We start from the raw sequence: 15,957 nt of genomic DNA, 5'->3' as shown, positions 1-15,957 counted from the left end.
TGGGGGAACGATGATTTTAGGTCTGGCCCTAAATGAACGATCAGCCGATGACACGATAATCGGCTGATCGTTCTCTCTATTTCACCTTAGGGCCCTATTCCACAGTAACGATAATCGGCCGGATCGGCCCCATTTGGCCCGATTCAGCCGATTATCGTTACTGTGGAATAGGGCCCTAAGGATCAATTATCGTTTTGTGTAATAGCAGACAACGATTAAACGACCAACGTGAAATCGTTGGTCGTCTGATTGAGTTTGGACCTATTTTTATCGTTTGATTGTTCGCACATCATTCAGTGTAATAAGAAGTCATAGCTGATACGTACGCAATAGCGACGACAAAACATACCCAAGAACGATCATAAGTAACGATCATCATTCCGTGTAACTGGGTAGACGATTTCAGGTCGTTTGCTATAGTGGTCTTTTGAGATTGTTTATCGTTAGTCGTCAAATAATAGCTTGGTGTAATAGTACCCAAAAGCCCCTATTGCACACAGTGGCAGCGAGCGGGTAAGTGCAGGGGAGGCTGCCTGGGCGATCGATAGATTGTCCGGGCAGCCCATAGAGGATAGCGGCGGTCTGCTGCCGCCGCTCCTATTGCTCAAAATATCGGTAGCAGATCGCTGCTATCACGGCCGACAATCGTTCCATGTAATAGGGCCTTAAGGGCTCTATTACATGGAGCAATAATCTGACACATTGGGTCGATTCGGCAGATGGGATCAACGACATATGAACGATTTTTCACTCGTCAATTGATCGTTGCCGCGTTTTACGCCAAAAGATTATCGCTTAAATTCAAACGATTATGCCAGATAATTGGCCTGTGTAAAAGGCTCTTTAATAAGCTAAAGAGATAATATAAACCACCGAGATCTATGGGAGAAAGACCGGCGTGCCTGTACGCATGGTTCAAATAAAGCTCCTCCCCCATTCACCCCATTATCCATGTAAGAATTTAATAAATGGAAAAGGGGGGTAATTTTAATTATTATAGAGGATTACTTTTTGTAATTTTAAAAATATATTACTTTACACATTTGTAGTCCCCCTAGGGTACATCCATAAGAAAATAAGAAATAATTTTTTATTATTATATTGACCAGTTTGGCTGATAATCGCTCCGTATAATAGGGCCCTAATAAACAAGTATGCTCAGATATAATGACGACAAAAGAAAACAGAACTGATACACAGTCATCAGATGAGCTCTGATATAACCGGTAACAGATAAGCTCTGATAGAAAGCAGATAAGCTCTAATTTGCAGGCAGCAGACACACTGTAATATAGAGATAGCAGATAAGCATAAATAGATCGGATATACAGGCAAAAATGCACTGATACACACAGCAGATAAGCTTGGAAACACAGGCAAAAGAGGTGCTCTGTTAAGCAGGAAGTAGATAAGCTCTGATATACAGACAGATGTGCTCTGATAGGGTGGGTTCACACTACGGAATCTGCACGGATAAGTTCCGGCGGATTCCGTCACTCATACTTACTCGCATTGGCGCGCATCTCCACCCATGCCATAGACACCATTCTATGGTCAGGGATATTCTGTCTTCCGCTGAAAGAACAGACATGTCAATTCTTTTGGTGGACGGCGGAATTTGCCCAGCCTTAGAATGGTTTCTATGGCACGGGCGGAGATGCGCGCCACCGCGAGCAAGTATGAGTGACGGAATCTGCCGGAACTTATGTGCGCGGATTCCGTAGTGTGAATCCACCCATATACAGGTAGTAGATAAGCTCTGATATACAGGCAGCAGATAAGCTCAGATACACAGGAAGTAGATAGGCTCAGATACAGAGAGCAGATAAGCTCTGTTATACAGACAGAAGGGTCTTGTTCATATTAGTTGATTACATATATCTCCATCTTTCTGTACATTATTTCGCTGAGGCTTTTCCCCTTACAGAAAATCAGGAGAATGTTCCTTTTTACCTTCTACAAAAGAAGCTGGGGATAGGAGTGCTAGGCCCATGGGATGGGAACCTGGGTGTGGTTCCTCTTGTACTAGTGACGGGACTTGGGGTTGTTAGGTGGTAACAGCAGTGGGCTAGGTGGTGTTTTACTTGGTCACTTGTCGCGGTGGCCAGGAGTAGTGATACCCACTCCCAGATACACTAGCACTAGGCTTTGTAAGGGTACTACAGTGTGAGGGTGCAGGTGCGAAATAAGGACAGAGTCCAGGACCCAACCAGAAATAAGCTTTACGTAAGATCTTTTGTGCAATACAGCTTTTTCTTGCAGAACAAGGGGCCTAATAGTATAGTACTCTGCCAGGATGGTTTAGAGTGTGACTTGGTGTGGAAGAAGAAGATTTATCTTATACTAATGGTTAAGACTCAGAGATAAAATACACACCACATTATGTAAAATAAGTCCAGCAAGTGTCAGGTTTGTTGCACGAGTCCCAGAATTGCACAACCTGAAGATTTCCTGAGTAGGTCGAACAGTTTCCAATGGAGTACTTCAGCTTTGTGCTTTTTGCTCCTCTGTGGATCTTGTAGTTAGATTGTCCTGACTGTATAGGATATCCCGGGCGTAGGCGGGTTGTACCCAGGTGACAGTTACCCCACGTTTGGGCTTAGCACTGCATAGCTTTTCTCTCACAAACAAACCTTTTCTGTCCAAACACCAACTAACAGAAGACCGCTCCCATCAGGAACTAAGCAACCTACTATTGGTGGAGCGTAAGAATGTTATAGGAGGAAAAGTGTAAGAGTGTGATAGTAGGAAAAGTGTGAGGCACCTGAACTAGCGATTGGTCAACAGAAGAGTAGACAAAGCTAACCCTTGACATTCCTTCAGCTGTGCCCAGAAATAAGGGACAGTGAGACACCAAGTGGTGACAGTGTAAAACAACATCTATCATCCCAGAGTATGACATCTGACAGAGTTACCTTTTACCCAGGGAACATAAAACTTAGTGAACCACCCATATCGGGAAACTACAATAGGAAGACGAGAAGGGGCTGGGTTCACACACAGTATATTTGAGGCTGTATTTGGTCCTCATGTCAGGTCCTCATAGCAACCAAAACCAGGAGTGGATTGAAAACACAGAAAGGATCTGTTCACACAATGTTGAAATTGAGTGGATGGCCGCCATATAACAGTAAATAACGGCCATTATTTCAATACCACAGCCGTTGTTTTAAAATAACAGCAAATATTTGCCATTAAATGATGGCCATCCACTCAATTACAACATTATGTGAACAGAGCCTTTCTGTGTTTTCAATCCACTCCTGGTTTTGGTTGCTATACAGCCTCACAAATACAGCCTCAAATATACATAGTGTGAACCCAGCCTAGAAGTGTAATGAAAGAAGAGATCCATGAATGGCACTTCACCTAAAATCTTCACCTTTATTGTATATAGACAGTATAGGACATGGACATAAAGAAGGAACTCGCTCCCAGCCTACGTACGTTTCCAGCTATCAAGCGCTTTCTCAAGGCAACATGGCCATGGCAACAAAGCCATGTTGCCTTGAGAAAGCGCTTGATAGCGGTAAATGTACGTAGGCTGGGAGCGAGTTCCTCCGTGATGTCCATGTCCTATACTGTCTATATACAATAAAGGTGAAGATTTTAGGTGAAGTGCCATTCGTGGATCTCTTCTTTCATTACATTCATACGGACTACTTTATGAACTGAGCACCAATTGGATCACCGTGGTGTGAGTATCCATATACTGACCAAAGATCAGCCTGTGACTCGTAGTGCCGGTGAGTTTTTTTCTATGTGAACAACTTAGAAGTGTACAGGATCTACAGGTCCAGCTTTATGATCTGTAGGGAAATGTGTTGCTGGACGCCATACAGAACCTGCATCCTCCATATCCAAGTGTATCTCATCTTGTATCCAGGCTAGAGGCATTATGCCGAGCTTACAAATGTCCCCGCACCTCCGGAGCTCAGAGGATTTATGTAGAGGCCCATTGCCTCTACATAAATCCCGATTGGAGCTGGCGTAGGTTTCAGTGTCATTTTTCCGCCTCTGCGGCTCACGCAGAGGCCACGCCCCCTCTGCTTGCTGCCACATCCCCTATAAAGCCCCCTCTCCGCCTCACTGGCGAAGGTGGCGCAGATAGGCAGATGCGAATAAAATATTCGCAAAAATACCCTTTGCGAATATTTTTACACCAATCTGCCCCATCTGCACCAAAAAAGGAATTTTCGCCTTTTGATACATGTCCCCCAAGAACTTTTTGCCCTAAATTGTATTTACATAAATAGTCATTACATTCACACATTTAAAGTTGCATCCATTTACAACACCTTGCCCTTGGTGCCTTATTGATGATACCGCCTGGTTGGTCATTGCCATGTGCAGGACATACATGTGCCACTCAATGTACCATGTTACAGGGGTACCCTGACATTACAAACTTGTGCTCTCATTCTCTAGTGTAGTGTACAGTTGTGCCACTAAGTTCTTATTCCACCTGTAAAAAGGTAACTCCGTCAGGTGTTACACAGAGGGGATGAAGTTGCTGTTTTGCACTTTTACCACTAGATGTCTCACTTCCCCTAAACTGTCTGTCCCTCAGCTGTGCTCTTACACAAGAGTTACCTGTTGCAGTTTCTAATCAATCACAGGTGCTTTACATGGTTCTGAACCAACTACACTTCTTTCTCCTGTTTCCTGTATAGCCCAACCAATAGGAGGTTAGACACGGTCACTCCTATATAAGCCCAGTTAGTTCCTGGTGGTGGTGGTGGGTCTTCAGTTGGTTGGTTTTGGAGAGAGACACACAAAAACAGTGAGAGAGATCTTCTTCAGTGAAAGACCTTCTCTGAAGATGCAGTGCTAAAACCTCAGAAGGGGTAACCGTCCTCTAGGGAACACCTTGTCCATGCCAGGGCTTCTTCTAAAGTTTCAGGACAGTCTAAAGAATGTTCAGGACTAGAGATGAGCGAACCGGGTTCGGCATTTGATTAGCTGGGGTTGCTGAACTTGGATAAAGCTCTAAGGTTGTCTGGAAAACATGGATACAGCCAATGACTATATCCATGTTTTCCACATAGCCTTAGGGCTTTATCCAAGTTCAGCAGCCACCGCTAATCAAATGCCAAAAGTTCGGGTTTAGATCGACTCGAGCATGCTCCAGGTTCGCTCATGTCTATTCAGGACTGATCCTCAGTAAGACAAAGCACAGTACACCTGAAGTATCTTACTGGTTTCGCACAGCTATTCTGGGAGGTCTTGGGAAGTCTGCTATGCCCAGTTTTAAAGGCTTAGGGCTCGTACTACCCAACCTGGCACTCAATGACCTGGTTGAGCAGAAGACTGTCAGATATCTTTATCTATATGTGAGTATGAGTATTCTTCTTTCTCCTTCTTCTCTACTATTCTCCACCCTGATCCTGGCAGAACACATTTCTTCCTTGGACAAGGCCCCCTAAGACAGTCCCTACACCTGGCCTGAACAAGCTCTACCTTTACTCCTACCTCTACTCTTCAGTCACTACCTCACACACTACACTAACCTGCACCTGTAAAGTTCTGAGTAATACTATCTGTACTGGACTGAAGTTTTCCAGTAAAAGTCACTTTGGTTACGTGCTGGACTCTGTCCTTTTTTTGACGCCACACCAACATCGTGCTACCATTTCAAGTGCCAAAGCCTATGTGATCGGGGGTGAGTACCCCCACTCCTGGCCATTGTGACAAGTGTCCCATTAGAAACACCAGAGCCTTCCTACCCTCAGCACCACAGGCAACGGCACTATTGTTATTATCATGTCCTCATCCTCCCCCTTCATCATGCTACTCATTCACCCTTCTCATTATCATCATCATTATCCCTTTCTCATCAACCTCCTCACCTTCATCCTCCTCCTATCATTACCATATTGATCATTCTATCCTCATCCTTATCACAGTTACCCTCCTCTTCATCCACCTATCATCTTCACCATCCTCCTCCTCCTATTCATTTTTGTCATTAAATCTCCATATCATCCTCTTCATCAAGTATTCCACCAGCCAAGATGCTTCTCCAACGACCCTGACACCTGGACCTCCCCCCATCCTGGTGTTAAGCCTTGATGTTGAGGCCTCCTCATGCTGCTCCTGGCAGGCTGACCAGATTTTTCGGGATCAGTTTCCATTCTGCAGTCTCTGGGAGTGAAGCCAGACACATTCACTACGCCAACCATGAAAAGGCTTCAAGAGCAGTATTCTTCATGGATGAGGATTCTGTGCTTTGTGTGCCATGAACCTAATATGCGCCATGAAAAGGAGTAATGTCTGGGATATTACACTATAGGCAACCCCCCCCCCCTCCCCCCACTCTATAACATCTTATGAGATATTTGGCCCTTACACTTTTTTTCTGTACAACATATTAGAGGACCAATCTAACTAAGCCTCCAAAGTGGACTGGTGGTACCAGTATCTTTAAATATGATCCTGGTGTTCGTATATTGCGTCTTCCTTGTGCTCGTATATCTAATCTCAATGTGTCAAGAGATTTCTCTGTGTATCATCAATCTTAATGTCGCTATCCTCTATAAGTTATAACCCTCAATGCCTCCGACCTCAATGTCTCCTATGTGTCATGAGCCTCAGCGTTCCAATTCTCTATATGCCAGGAGTCACAATCTTTTAAAGGGTTTCTCTTATTTTAGGTATTTGATCAACCAGTTTGTGTGAGCTGCAGCAAATGGATGTATACAGTGTACATTAGACTGCTTTTTTACACTGTATAGCGATGGCACTGAGTTCCTGGAGCTCAGGTCCCATTGAAGTTAATGGGAGCTGGGCTGCAGTAACCCAGTCATCATTCTACTATTGTCTTCTTCTAATAATTTGATTGGTATAGCTGCCACGGATTAGTGTGGATTGGCTGATCGTACTGTATGTCTCGGCTTTGGGCTAGCTTTGATTAGGTTTCTGATTTGTTAGTCTCTCTCTCTCTCTAACTATCCCTGATGGTTGTAGCATGGTGCGGATTATAACCTATGCACTCTATATTTCTTGTTGTTCTCTAGTCCATTGTTCTAGTTTAGTTTTGTTCCTAGTCAGTCGAGTTGTTTTTGGTTCATTCTTGTATTGTATTGTAGTCTGGTATTAGGTTCTGCAAATTTTAAAATTGCTGCATTTTATCCTAAATTTAACTCATCAGCCTTGGTTATTGTCTTTGGTATCATCTAGTATCCATCTATTGGGGCAAATTTTGCAGATTAGAGGGGTTTTTTCCCAGAAATCAATAGTTCAGGCGATTTTAAGAAACGTTGTAATTGGGTTTATTGGGCAAATATGCCATTATCTGCTTTTAAAAAGACTTTTCCATCCACTGCAAAAAATCAGGAAATTGTGACTTGTTGCATCAGACACAACATGTTTGTTCTATAGAGAGGGGAGGGGGGAGGAGGGAGTTAGCAGCAGAGAGCAGAGAACAAAGGATTACACAACACGGAGGTGGGTGACAGCATATTCAGAGTTAAGAGAAGTCAGTGCTGACTGTCAGAGAAGATAGCCGGTGATGTATTTGTAGATTAACTCTTTGTTGTCCTGTTTTGGTCTTTTATTTCCCTCTCTTCATAGGAGAACAATGAAGACAGGGGGGAGAGCTTCAAACTGCTTTTTCATGATCAAAATTCATTTTTCGGCTAATAAACCCAATTACAAAGTTTCTTAAAATCGCCTGGACTGGAGACAAGAGTCCTGTTGTCTCTAAAAGAATGTGGACATGTTTTTGTAGCACTGGATAAACCCTTTAAGACCTCAAAAAGGCAACGGCTATAAGTGAAGTCCAGTTCTACCATCTTGTGCCCAGCTGGAAACATTATGTCGGAAACCTTAATAGATCATGAGCCTCAATGTCTCCATTTTCAATCCGTCAAACGTTAGTGTCCTTGCTGCCTCTATTCTTTAGGTCATTGTGTCCTCATTCTATATGGCTCTGCCACCTATCGCTACCTGAGTCAGTGTTATTGCCGGAGATATAAAAGCCCCTGGCCCTGGCCGCTTCACCTCACAGGAGAGTTCCCTACTAATCCCATGCATCATTATAGAGTCCAGCCATCCACTCAACAGCGTTTACAGCTGATTACCATAGAACGCCTTTGTAATTTTCTCTTGCATCAGGGGAACCATTGCCTGAAAGAACACAAAAAGCTGATAATAAAAGCTTCTTAACCTCCATGTGACAGCATCTCCCTCACAACACTCGCCTGCACTGCCCTTGGTTACAACAAGGAGAAAGGAGAAAATTTTAAGTGTTGCTGTGTTCTTATTTAATTAACGTGAGGTCGGAATGGGTAATGGCCAAGGAAAAAAAAAAAAAAACACGAACAAGATGACCGGCACACAATGTCAGCTTTCATCTGCACAATGTTTTAGCCATCACCAGGGCAGAATGCAATGCAAGGCCAATCCAATTGTCTACTAGATAAGGAGACTGACCCTGATCACCTGTAGAATGGTGGCGGGGAGCACTTATTACATAGTATGGAGAGTTAGGGTCTCAAAGCTCTTGGGAGGTCCGTAACCTCCCAAAGTGGCTAAAGAGTTTGTATACACTGCAGCTTCAGTGTGGTTTTTGACACTACTGGGGGCTACTGCAACCAAACTGTGATTTGCAGTGATCCATGAAGGCAAAGAATTGTCCAGGACCTATACAAATATGATGGCATTGCTATAACCGTACTACTGAAGCAAATGGCTGCAGAGTTTGCTGTATTGCAGAAGGACCTATAGAGTTAGGGTCCTTTTACACGGAGCAATAATTGGCTGAATCAGGCTGGTCTCGCCAATTATTGCTCTGTGTAATACAGAGAACGGCTCATCGGCTGATCATTTCTTTAGGTCCAGGCCTAAAATCGCCGGGGGCGCATCGCTACGTGTAATAGAGAAACAAAGCCAATGCTAATGATTGTAAATTAATAAAGTATTAACTTACCTTCCCACGTTCACAGGTGTCCTCGGGCCTTCCCTGGTCTCTGCAGCTCTGTCTTCTGCTCCCTTCTGTTCTGGTCTCTGCACTGACAGGCCGCAGCCGCTCAGCCAAATAGTAGGATTTGGTCTGGGGTCTGACTTTAAAGGTCTTGAAATCTGAAATCATTTAAGAGTCTGGAATCTGAATCTGTGTTGCCGTGGAGGGTGGAGGTGGTTGCAGAAGTAAAAATTAATCTCTGCATGTTACCATTCCTCGTGTGAAGAGGATCTTTCCTACACAATGTGTTACTATCTGCAAAGACTGGGCACCCAGTGGTCAAAGACAACACAAAAATGTGTTATTAAAAGGGGCATTCTGGTCATTGAATTTTTTATATCATGTCATAGAGATATGTCAAAAGTTTGGATTGGTCCAGGTTTGAGTATTCAGACCCATAACGATCATTAGAACAAGCGGGGAGAGGACTGTGCCACTCGGTGTCAGTGACTTTTGTAATTCTGGTTTGTCCATGTCCTCAGTGTCCCCTGGTTAAATATCGACTTCTGTGTTTCTGACTCCTCCATATCCTCAGCGCCCACGGTCACATACTTCCATGTCCTCAGCACCTGTAGTCACATATCAGCTTCTGTATTTCCAGCTGCTCTTTGTCCTCAGTGCCCCATGGTAGCATTCTGACTCCTGTATTTCGGGATCCTCTGTGTCCTCAGCACCCTGTGATCATGTATTGACTTTCACACACTGTATGCACCACCTCCCAGGAAAAATCACAGCAAATAGCTCAGCACCATTGTCTGTGCGGCACATATCTGCTCGGCGGCAGCCCCTGGGATCTGATAATTATAGGAATTATTTCTGTTAAGTTGTCAAAATTTGACTGTCAAAACAAGTCACATTTGTCTGTGCATCTTCTGAAGAGCAGCAAAAGTAAAATGTCATCTATAAATCTTCATTCCCCCGGACCCCCCCCCCCCCCCCCCCCCCCCCGCACTGCTCCAGGCAGCCTCGTGACTCCGCGTGTCCTCAGACGTCTGATGAAGGCGCAGCTACAACCGAGCACGAAGTGTTGGGCGCAGCAGGCTACTGCACAATGTGAATCACTGCCATTGACAAGTACACACAAAACACATCCAATACAGCAGCAGAGGCCCCAGCACCTAAACTGGAATGTGAGGTCTAGGATTGCAGGTATCTAGAGATGAGCGAATCTCAAGCACGTTTGGGTCCGTCCAAACCTGAGCATGCAACATTGATTACCGATGGCTGTAGAAGTTGGCTGCAGCCCTAGGAAATCTGGAAAAATATGGATGCTGCACGCTCAGGTTAGGACGGTAAGAGTATGTTCAAGATGCGCTCATCTCTGCAGGTATCCTTAGACATACAGATGGATGATAACTTGGCATTCATCTTCCAGCCCTGGATCTCGAATAACCTTGGCAGCATAGAGAAGACAACAATCAGCACCATGTATATGAACAGCGACCGGATGTGACGGAAACTGGTTCATGACTGCTCTCCAACATGCATCACAACCACCGATGGAAGCATTCTCTACTGTTTTGGTAGATTTAGCAAATCCAAATGCATATTCAGATAGGGACTATGCTATTGCATTAAAGCGTTCTAATCGGAGGTAGGGAATATCTGCCGGGTACTGTCCCCTACAATGAATGACTTCCTTCACAGATTTATGACTGATCGGCTGAAGGTGCCGAGAAGCTACAAGTGTCGATTGTCACTTCACAAAGCATTGCATGAAGAAAGCAATTTACCAGCTGAAGAGATAGAGTACAACTAACAACAGATATTACACACTAAAGATGGAGATAGATTAGATTGATCATTTAATCGATCGATAGTCTCAGTACTGAGCGGCATTTCAATCTTATCCTAGGTTAAAAAGAGTCTATGGAAAGCCGGATGATCTTGGAAGATGGCTGGCCTGTTTACCTAGTAACACTCCACCTCCGCCTTCGGTGTAGAATCTTGTGCTGTGCCTCAATGACAGCAGGTACAAGAGGATGAAGACTTGAGACGTGGCTCCACTGACCCTTCCTACAGATGCTCCAGGATGATATCTGGCATTTAGTTTTTGCTCACTGCTCTCCAATTTATTCTATGCACTGAACCTAAGCTGAGCGCTCGGTCCTCTCCTAAGAGCCCTCAGTGAAAGGTCAACATGATGCTGATCTTTTCTCAATTACATTGTACAAGTGCAACTTACATTGCTATAGTTCCTTTCTGTAGCAGAAGACTTGGGGCCTGGAATGCAAGTCTCTTGGGGTCTGTCTAGTCTATTGGAGTCTGGTTTGTTTCTTGGGGTATATCCCATCTATTGGAGTATGTCTCTATTAGTTCGGAACATGCAGAAACTGGGATTTGTGCACAGTCTTCTAGGTAAAACTGTTCCCGCTCCTCACAGTTAGATGGTTGTATTGGTGTCCGGCAGTTTTCAGGTCTCCCACACATTCTCCGTTGGATTGGGGTCTTGGCCGAGTTCCATGTTTCCCCTCGCTCTCTGGTGCTTTTCATCTGTATTTACTTCAATCCATTTTTCCTTCAGTCCCAACTAGTTTTCCATTTCATCTCCATCATGCTTCACTGTATGTATCTTGGGATGATGGCAAATGTTGGGTTTGTGCCACACACAGCGTTTGCCATGACACTCAAAACCTTCCCAGTTAGTCTCACATTGGTAGAGAAGCTTCTTCTATGTGATTGGGGAGTTGGCCACATGCCAATTGGTGAACGCCAGACACATCTTCTTTAGAGATGAGCGAAACCCGAACCCGAACGTTCGGTATTTGGTAGCTGGGGCTGCTGAACTTGGATAAAGCTCTAAGGTTGTCTGGAAAACATGGATACAGCCAATGACTATATCCATGATTTCCACATAGCCTTAGGGCTTTATCCAACTTCAGCAGCCACCGCTAATCAAATGCCGAAAGTTCGGGTTCGGATGGACTCGAGATTGCTCGAGGTTCGCTCATCTCTAGTCTTCTTCCATTACTCTTAAAATCATGTCTTTTTTCTTGCCACTCTTCCACAGAGATCTTCTATGTGTAGTGTACAACTTACAGCGTCCTATGGACAGATCCTTCCATCTCTGCTGTGGATTTGTGGAGGCTATGGCTAATGCTGTCCTTCCAGGGTGGCCCCTCATATGCAGAGCAGTCAGCTGAGGAGCTTATCCCCCTAATATATTGAGCCGGCAGCTGCACCTCTCTGATCAGCATCTCTTATTCATGAGCTGTGCTTCCCGGGCGACTGACACATCTTGCAGATTCCTTCAGAACTTCCCTCATGTCCCACAGTGAGATAAGAAACAGGCTTTTATCTCATTAAGTTGTCAGCCAGATGCTACACACCCGTCCAACAACAAGGATACAGTGCTCAGCACAATAAACTACAAACATTTAAAAAGAAAAAAAAAAAATTAATATATTTGCAGAAAATCAAATATTGAGGTCAGAATGCCGAGCATGTGAATGGAGGCATCCAGAAGTTACTGTCTCCATCATTTTCTCACACCATCTCTCTGCTACCTCTCTGCCTCCTCAAGACATGGACCCCGTCTCAGATGTAAGGGTCCTTTTACAAGGCCAGATGTGTGACCGTGCAAGGATGCAAGAGAGCGCCAATCTGTGACATTGACGTTCATTGGCAGTGCCTCCAGAAGGCATGATGAATCAAGCGGTCAGGCCGCACGAATGATCACTGTATTGTTCGGGGGCCATTTGAATATATTGGCTAAACATCCTGTTTACACAGGAAGATGTATGGCCAATGGCGATAGATAAAGCCAGCACAAAAGATGTTGCTGTCACTTTTTTACATGGGTCGATTATCTCCCGAAGGAGCATTTCAAGCAACACTCCTGGCTGATAATCGACCCGTGTAAAGGGGCCTTAAAGGGGAACTCCACATAAGGAAAAACTATTTATATTAAAAGTACATTAAAAGTTATATAGATATGTCTATACAATGTATTACCATATCTTTACGGTTCTGCCACACTGGTAGCTCATAGAAATCCAGGAAGTGAAGAAAAATGGCCTCTGTGCCAATCCCCATTGTCTCCTGCTCCCTCTGCTCTCCCACCTTGGGAGACAAAAATTTCATGCCTCTGTCTCACATTGTGCGTGTTTGCTGAGCACAGGCTGATGATGCAGACAGGGGGCAGGGCGTGATGTCACAGGAGGCTTGAGTGGATCCATCAATCCCCTGAGTGATTCAACATCTCTGACCGGCCAGAAGCGGCTGCTGCAAGGACTGTGGACTATGATGAACAGCTGAGGGAAAGCACTGCATTCTGGAACCAGAAGTGCATTGCTCAACCAGGAAGTACAGAAACACAATACAGAACAAAAACCCCAAAACAAATGCTAGAAGTTTAATTTTTTTAACCTCTACCTGGAGTTCCCCTTTAAGAGTTGCAACATCTCCTTTAATTAGGGGTGCAGGACTGGACTGTATTATTATATGACAGCCCATCATTACTCGGTCCCATATATCACTGTGTGCTTCCCTCTATCCTCGGAATTGTGCTGGTGCCGGAACAGATCACAAGAGATGACAAGAGTTTAATGGACCAACAAAGGCCGAGTATCAAGAACGAGAGAGTTAGGCCACATAGGACTCCCGTAAAGAGAACTTCATTATAATACACACTCCCAAAAATCCCAAGGTCTCTATTCCAAAAGTTGCTAGAGGCGTCAGGAAGGGGCCACTTCCAGTATAAATTCCAATAAATCTATATCTTGGGACCTACTTTCCCATTGTATCTCTGGAGAGTCCGGACCAAATGATATTTTAATGTTAATAATGTTTTTAATGTTATTTTTTCTGCTTGTGGTAAATTCAATGAACTAAGGACTATCGATCCAAGAGCATTTATGGAGGAGGATTGACCATCTAAGGTACAGGCCACAAATACAGTGTCAAGTCTGCACAGCTGCCTGCAGAGGATGAGCGGATCCATTAAAGTTACTCATCATCCTCTTATTATTATTATTTTTCATTTGACTGATCTCTTCCTAATACCTCAGTGTCTGCACCTGAGATCAGCGGTGGAGCGGGTAACGGGACCAGGGGCCAAGCTGCGCTGCTAATTAAATACTGAAAGCTGTCACACACGCCATTCTGATTCATTTCCTTATTATCAGCTGTGGAGAAACAGACGGGAAAGATTGGATTTTAATCAGGCAGATTTAATATTTTATTTGGCTTGTTAGATGAAGTCTTCAGATAAGAACGCTGTAAATATTTCACACGTCCTGGGAGCCGAGGAGGAGGAGAAGCTGCGGCTTCTGGAAAATGAATGTTCATCATTCACTCCAGAGTTCGCTCAGCGTCCAGGACCAAGTCAAGAGGTTGTGTCTGGTTACGGACCCTTCTGATCAACCTAGGAAACAACCACAGACGCAACTCGTGCGGGTACAGGGGTCAGTCTCAGCTCTAGTCCAACTATTGAAATCTTCAGATGTTATGTGTGCAGTAGGCAGGCATCAATCATCTACGGGCTCCATTATATTCAATAGGCACATAGTAAGATGGCCACAAAGTCATAAATTAAAGAAATAAGCATAACAACTTAAGAGGAAGACCCCTAGTCATCCTAATACTGGACACATGCTGCAGACGGGAATAACCTAAGGTGGCCATACACATTAGATACAGGTAGGTTGATGGTTGAACAAAACTTAAGGGGAAACTTAAAGGGAACAGGTGGAGCTGCAGATAGGTGTGGCCCTTCATCTTCCAAGGAAAATACTAGTACAAGCTGCTGGCTGTGGCCCTTCATCTTCCAAGGAAAATACTAGTACAAGCTGATGGCTGTGGCCCTTCATCTTCCAAGGAAAATACTAGTACAAGCTGATGGCTGTGGCCCTTCAGCTTTTGAGTAAAAATGCAGTTTTATAACTTTGCAAATGGCCATCAACAAAGCCAAAATCATGACTTGTTTTATCTCTCCATCTACCTGCCTGTGTCTGCAGCTCTGTACCTGGTAGGGGCCTGACAGAATCCCTATAAGTGACCATAACAATAGTTTTGCAGTCAGAGCCATAGATTTTTGATAACTGACAGACAAATGATCATTCAGCCAAAACGTCTCTCTCTCTCTCTCTCTCTCTCCTTCTTCATATACTAACTTTCGTCAGAAATGTTCATGTGTTAAGTATAGGGGAAGGGGGTAAGTGGCAGCCAAACAACTCTGGTGTCTGCTTATCCCTCTGAGAACAATAGGTTTGGGTGGCCCCAATACAATATATACTGTCTGCTGAACCTGCTAGTGTCCTGTCCTGATCATTCACCCAAAGATTTTTACCGGAATGAACTTCTTCAATGATAACATTTTGTCATTGGTCGGCTAAAATGATCTCAAGGCCGTATTCCACGGCCCGACTCTGAGGAGCAAACGAGCGGCAGAGTCCGGGGAGGGCGGGGGGAGCTGCCCGGTTGATTGTCCGGGCAGCCCATAGAATACAGCGGCGGTCTGCTGCTGCCGCTGCTATATAAGTTGTTTGTCTTTCAACATGTTGAAAGACAAACGACTTCAACGATCAGCTGACATGAACAATGTCAGCTGATCGTTGTCTCCTATTCCACAGGACGATTATCGATCGATCCACTCAATTTCAACATTGTGTGAACATAGCCTTTCTGTGTTTTCAATCCACTCCTGGTTTTGGTTGCTACGAGGACCTGACATGAGGACCAAATACTGCCTGAAATATACTGTGTGAACCCAGCCTTACATTGTACTGTAATTTTGGTGAACTACCATTACTGCCTGCCTATACCACACAGTTCTTTCTATGACCGCCAGCGGTTTTACCCACAACTCTCGGCTGTCACTTTCCCTTTAAGATAATATAGATGCAGTAGACTGGCATTGTGTATAATCATTTCGTTTATTATCACGCAGTCAGTCCATTATAGGGGTTATCCCAAGAATCATTTTCATATCATACGTCCTGAAAGGCTATGAAGAGCTGCTAATAGCCGTTTTTAAGTAATCTGCAGTGTTTTCA

At 44.3% G+C, this 15,957-nt stretch overlaps 1 protein-coding gene across 2 annotated transcripts in view; it reads right to left on the bottom strand.

Moving 5' to 3' along the window:
* Positions 1-15,957, bottom strand: part of LOC138770041 (opioid-binding protein/cell adhesion molecule homolog) — a 213,331-nt gene that overhangs the window by 167,335 nt on the left and 30,039 nt on the right. Inside the window, exon 1 of one of the 2 annotated variants that reach the window (XM_069948919.1) lies at positions 8,082-8,119. The exons of the other annotated variant lie outside the window; for it this stretch is intronic. Coding sequence (XP_069805020.1) covers positions 8,082-8,112 — 31 coding nt within the window. The 5' untranslated portion in view covers positions 8,113-8,119. Of the gene's footprint in view, positions 1-8,081; positions 8,120-15,957 lie in introns of those variants that run through there. 2 annotated transcript variants of the gene reach the window in all.

This window comes from Dendropsophus ebraccatus, chromosome 12, assembly GCF_027789765.1.
Source record: "Dendropsophus ebraccatus isolate aDenEbr1 chromosome 12, aDenEbr1.pat, whole genome shotgun sequence".
Lineage (NCBI taxonomy): Eukaryota > Metazoa > Chordata > Amphibia > Anura > Hylidae > Dendropsophus > Dendropsophus ebraccatus.
This window is presented reverse-complemented; position numbering and strand designations above follow the sequence as displayed.